Below are 6,000 nucleotides of genomic sequence, written 5' to 3'. Positions count from 1 at the left end.
GACACATGTTTTGGGTAAATAATGGTTGTGTCCCTCTAAAATATGTGAAATTTGGAATTGGTCCCTCTAAATTTTTTTGTCCCAATTCAATCCCTAATTTTTTTGAACATGTTGATTATTGATCAAATATGTTAATTTTGTTAATAAATCAAGTATGCATGATCCTTCAGTATTTTAACATACATCACCACAAAAAAATTAAAATTATTATACGAATACCTCAGATAGAAATATTTATGTATATAACCCTGTTTTCATGCCAACAAATTTATTAACAGAATTAACATACAAACGAACAGTAACATTAAAATTGTACATAGACTAAAATGGGACATAGTGACATTATCAGCATATAAATCCTAATTTATAAATAAATTTCATCAACATAAAATATAATTTTATTCTAGAACATCATCAACAACGTACAAGGTCATTCTGTGATATATAGATAGACAGATTAAAAATATTGAAATCTTTTAAATACCTGATTGTTGAAAGGTTGAGGAACTCTGTAGTTATACGAGTGCATGTGGACCCCGTGCCACGTGTCAATCCCAAGGACCTCCGCCAGTTTGGGTTCCGCAGAGTGCCCCGAACAAACAATCGCTGCGTCGAGCCCCTCCCGACTCAGTGAGTCACCCTTCTGACTCTTCCTTTTCCACTCAACCACCCACTCGGTCCCCTTCTTCTCCACCTTCACCACCTCCTTCTCGAACAGGGTCAACCCGTTACTATTGAACTTTACTATTAAATGCTTTTAACAAACAAAAAAGTACAAAATAAACAAATATACATATATTTATAGTAAAAAGTACAAAATAAACAAATATTTATATATTTATCGTAAGGAAAATATGAATTGATGTTTTTTTTTTCTTTTTAGTAATATTTGGGTAAGTTTGATTTGATTTTATAAATTAATGAATTTTGTCAATCCCCTAATTTGACAAAATGTTCTTTTTACTGATTTTAATTTCTTGCAAATTTTTTTCACTTTAGTTCTTTTTAGTGCAAAATGATAAAATATTACAGAAGATGAATTTTCTTTTGCTTTTATTATAAACAGAAGGACTAAGGGCTTTTAAAATCTTACTAAATGAAATGTTTGATTTGAACTATACAATTTCAAGAATTAATTTAGTGATTTACTTGTTGTAATATTGTTCATGATAAATGTAACTGTTAAGATATATCTCTCGCAGAAATTGCTACATTACTCTCTCTCACAATTAAGTATAGATTTATAAAATATAAAACTGAAAAACAATTTAAAAACATTATTTAAATAATAAGGAATAACTGCAGATACAATCTCTTGCATTAATATAATCGATCTACAAATGATAACACCGAGAATTTCATTGAACAGAGAGCATCAACTACTTATTTTCCATTACATGCAGTACACGAGAGGAGTATGAAATTTAATTGAGATACGATGTAGCTTTACTTATAAAGGCATTAGAAATGGAACGGATAACTTTATAGTTCGAGATATAAAGTATTATATATCCTCTTATGGAGTTGGAATTGGCTTGTGAATTGGCAATGATGGTAGAATTGGTTTCTTGAATTTAGGGTGAAGTGGTAGTTTAGGAATAGGCTTTTTGAAGAAAGGCTTTGGTTTTAGAAATTCCTCCGACTCAACAGGGATAGGCTTTTTCACTATAAATGGTTTTGGGACAGGCTTAATAATGGGAATTGGTTTTGGTACAGGTTTAATAATTGGAATTGGTTTAATAATGGGAATTATCTTTGGAACAGGCTTAATAATGGGAATTGATTTTGATATAGGCTTATAAATCGGAATAGGAATAGGTTTGGCGATAGGAATTATCTTTGGAATAGGCTTAATGATGGGAAATGGTTTTGGAATAGGCTTCACTATGGGAATTGGCTTTGGAATAAATCCTTTAAACTTTGCTTCTTCATCATGTCCTTGTAGATTAGGTTTTGCTAACTCTTCATTTAAAACCTTTCCATCAGTGCTCACTTCATTCCCTACATAATAAGAAACAAGAAAATATAAGTTAAACACGGTAAATACTTTTGTAATACCCAGTAAATTTGATATTTTTCAAGTGTTGATAGAGAAAAAAATATATAAATACAAAATTAAATATATTGAAAAATTCATCGCCAATCATAATAGCTATATAATGAAGAAAACTAGGTACCAGGTAGGTACTGGCATGGATCCCCATAGTTCTTTTCAACATATTTTTGTGGGGAGTATGCATGGTCTATGTATGGGAGCCACGCTCAACAATAGACCACAAGTTAATTCCACACGCATATACTGCATGCCAAGATAAATGATTGAATTGAATTCGGAAGACATGCAATAAAATCTGTCAGAGTAATTAAAAGCACCCTTCGTTGGCTGAATCTTGTGTATGAAGGGTAGATCTTAATTTTTACTTGAAACGTAGGCCAGCGACATTCGTACAGTACTTCATGAATAATACAAATTTTCATTCTAATCTTCTACACCTGATCATATCTAGGTACTAACTACTACGGCCACTTGTATATACTTTTTGGTATATATTACCACACTTTTTTTTAAAATTAACCCATATTTAAATTTAATCTTTTTAAGTCCTTAGATTAGAAATTATACTGTTTTGGCAAATGTAAATATTAAAATGAATAATTTATTTTATTAAGGACTAACACAAAGAAACATCATATTTCATAAAATAATGTATAACAAAATGAATATGTGTGAGTAATAGGATGAGCGACAAACCTGAAATTTCAGTGGCCAAAACAAAAGGAGCATAACTGAAGCTAGCAAGTAGCAACAAGGGAACACAGAAGCGCCAAAGTGCGCAATGCATAGTGGAAACCCTTCTCATTGAGAAAAACAACAACTAGGCCACTCTAATCAAAGCTAAAAAGGAAAATATTTGAAGGCTTGAATTACTCTTGTCACATACTCTCATTATTTATAATACCTAGCTTGGAACTAATTGTACGTTCATGGCTCTACTGGTCATTACTTTCTTTTTGAAATGCACTCCGAGATTTCAGATTTGGTCAGTGATTATTATTATTGGGAGTGGTTGGAGGTGTGTTTAGAGAGATCGCGTTTAACACCGTTATAGTTGCTGAGATTATTCATGGCTCCCTTCCATTGAATGAGCCTTCTATTTTAGGTGTTTCTTTTCTTTTATGGTTGGTAATCTTCAAATAATATAGCATGACACGCCATTGTAGTATATATCATGGAGTGTAACTGTGTAAGTAACGTAAAGATTTACAATGAAAGGTTAACTATATGCATGCATATTCGATAAAGGTATCTGAGCAATAGGTGCAAGCGAGAGAGAACTTTTACTGTGTGAGGATCGCAGAAATTGATTGATTAAGAGTGTTATACTGATGGTATAATCAATAATGACTGATATATATATATATATATATATATATATATATATATATATATATATATATATATTATTGGGGTCACCGATGAAGAAGTTATCGAATTAACCATAAATAAACACTAACCACCAATAGCATAGCTTGCCAAAATATTTAAAATTATAAGATATAAATTAAATATACTAGTTTTAATGGTATCATTTTTATGCATAATTTTCAATATTTAATTAAAAAGAAAATAAGTTATACATTACAAGTGTAACGTATTTTATATAATGATTTAATAACAAATCACCATAGCAATAATAACACAAATGTTAAATTGACAGTATATATGCGAATGTGCATTAAACTCTTAATTATATAATTTAAATGTTAATTATTATTTTATTAATTACCTTTTTATGATATTATAATAGATTTTTCCACTTTATTAATAAGACTTTTCATGGTTTTTTTATGACTTTTATACTTTCGGTGAATACAAAATGTTAGAGAACCTATTTGTAAATTATTTTTGTTAAAAATCTACAGGATATATTAAGTTTTTCTTTCAAAACAAAATATAATACTCATAAAATATACAAAATTTGTATGACTTTTTCTGTGAATTTAAAGGAAATAATCACCTTTTGACTAAAATATACCACAATTTGCAAATAAAATTTAAAGTAAATAACAAATAGAAAAAATTAATTTAAAGTAATATATTAGATAGCTAAGGATCTTCTCCTTGATGGTTTTTGGGATGACAGTTTGTCCAATAAAAGACAATTGCACCAACAAAAGAACAAGGCTGGAGAAGGCTTTGTCATCTTGAGATCCCTCTGTCAAATCATGAATTTGATCTGTAGGTGAAGAATTATTTCTTCATGAAAATAATAGGAATTGGACCTCAAGTTAAATAAAAATGTCTTTATGTTCTTCTTGTAGGCACTCAATTATTGACCCTCTTAGTTTATCAACAACATTTTAAAATTTATGGATATCTTTAAATAACCAAGAGAGAGAGATTTCTTTTGGTAATATATATATATATATATATATATATATATATATATATATATATATATATATATATATATATATATATATATACATAATTGCATAATTAGAATAATCTTGTACCTATGAGTCTGAGTCTGTATTCAAATATCAAATGTTTTTACAAACAAAAAGTTTCCACCTCTGAAAGACTGCTTATATGATAAAATGTAGGGCAACTTTCAGTGGGAACACCTTTGCTCAATCTTGTTTCAGTACTTTTAAAAGGGAATATAATCTACAAAACAGAAGCAAACTCACGACATGATTATTAAAACAAATATTATTTTTGTCACAAGAAAGTATTTATATCAAACATAAAAGTAACTTTATAAGACTGAAATACTTGACAGTGTAATAATTTTCATTTTGTACTTTTGATCATCTTCTAAATAAGTTAGGCCAAAACGTAGTCTATGAATTTTTTGTCTTAGGTGACAACGTAAATATTTCAGACTTTTATGCTTTAAATTAAAAATTAGAAGTTTTTTATAGTAGCAATTTTGGGTTTATATCACATAATTTGATGAGTTAGGGTCATTATATAATTAGCCAAAATATTAAAATGGTCTAATCAATATAAAAATATGGCTAGGGGATATCATGAAAGGTTAATTGTGTAGATACTAGTGATATTGTTAATTTGATAAGGGGCTTAAGGGGTTATGGTCCCCATTTGTAGAAAGCAACTTAAGTCAAACCAACATGTACACTTCATAAAGATAAAACTTTAAGAGAAGAAGAAAAAAAAAAAAAAAAGACTCTCTACATTTGGAAGGTCATAAAATCAATCTTCTGATCAACTTTTCATCATCATTCCACTATGGTTAATCCAGGTACACTTCCACAGCTTAGTTTTCATCAAGATTTTGAGTATGAGAACACAGAGGGGTTCTATTCATCTTTATACAGTAATTTCTCTTTACATGAAGAGAAAACATGTGATTAAGTTTGATGATTGCCTGTTAGAATCAAATTAGATTGATTGATTGAATCCCAACATTCTAAAAGTTCATAAAACTATGTGAGATGTGTTGTATTAATTAGATGAGAAATAACACTTCTAATTTCTAACATATAGCTTGAAGGCATTCTTGGCAGGCTGGGAATATTTAGTTTTAATTGATGAAAAATAGTCTTGCAACAAGAACTTGATTCGGAGCTAATTCTGAAGAGAAAAGGAAAATGCTGACTTGGAGCAACATCTCTAAGTTAAAATCAAAGTGGAACGAATAATTTTGATAGATGATCTAAAGAGAATGATTAGAGAAAGGTGTTTCTTGTATGACTTCATCCATTTGGAGCACATCAATCCATATATATCTCCTATGGCCAAATGTAACATCACACATTTGAAGACCCCAAAAAATAAATCCAAAAATATTCTTATATTTAAAATAAAAATATCTCTTCTGAACATATTTATATTAGTGATTTAAAAATTGATATATAGAATACATCTCTTTTAATCATCTAACATAGCATAATGCTATTGCAAGCATATATACTTGCAATAAATGGAGATGATGATGAGATTTTGCTTACTGTCTAACACATAATCCAAGA

The 6,000-nt window shown here is 29.2% G+C and overlaps 1 protein-coding gene across 1 annotated transcript; it reads right to left on the bottom strand.

The window, feature by feature from the left end:
- Positions 1 to 1,362: 1,362 nt before the first annotated feature.
- Positions 1,363 to 2,898, bottom strand: LOC100306319 (uncharacterized). Its single transcript, NM_001250033.2, has 2 exons — positions 2,753 to 2,898; positions 1,363 to 2,001 (listed from the first exon to the last, which is right to left on the bottom strand). Exons 1-2 carry the CDS (start codon positions 2,859 to 2,861, stop codon positions 1,517 to 1,519), a joined length of 594 nt encoding a protein of 197 aa, NP_001236962.1. The 5' UTR covers positions 2,862 to 2,898; the 3' UTR covers positions 1,363 to 1,516.
- Between the last annotated feature and the right edge of the window lie 3,102 nt (positions 2,899 to 6,000).

This window comes from Glycine max, chromosome 15, assembly GCF_000004515.6.
Source record: "Glycine max cultivar Williams 82 chromosome 15, Glycine_max_v4.0, whole genome shotgun sequence".
NCBI lineage: Eukaryota > Viridiplantae > Streptophyta > Magnoliopsida > Fabales > Fabaceae > Glycine > Glycine max.
The sequence above is the reverse complement of the archived record's forward strand: the minus strand, read 5'-3'. Positions and strand labels throughout refer to the sequence as shown.

Excerpts from the sequence above, each read along its gene's own strand:
- LOC100306319 (NM_001250033.2), bottom strand. The coding sequence starts at position 2,861 with ATGAGAAGGGTTTCCACTATGCATTGCGCACTTTGGCGCTTCTGTGTT. Across the intron at positions 2,002-2,752 it reads TTTGGCCACTGAAATTTCAG|GGAATGAAGTGAGCACTGAT; the intron begins GTTTGTCGCTCA and ends CTTATTATGTAG.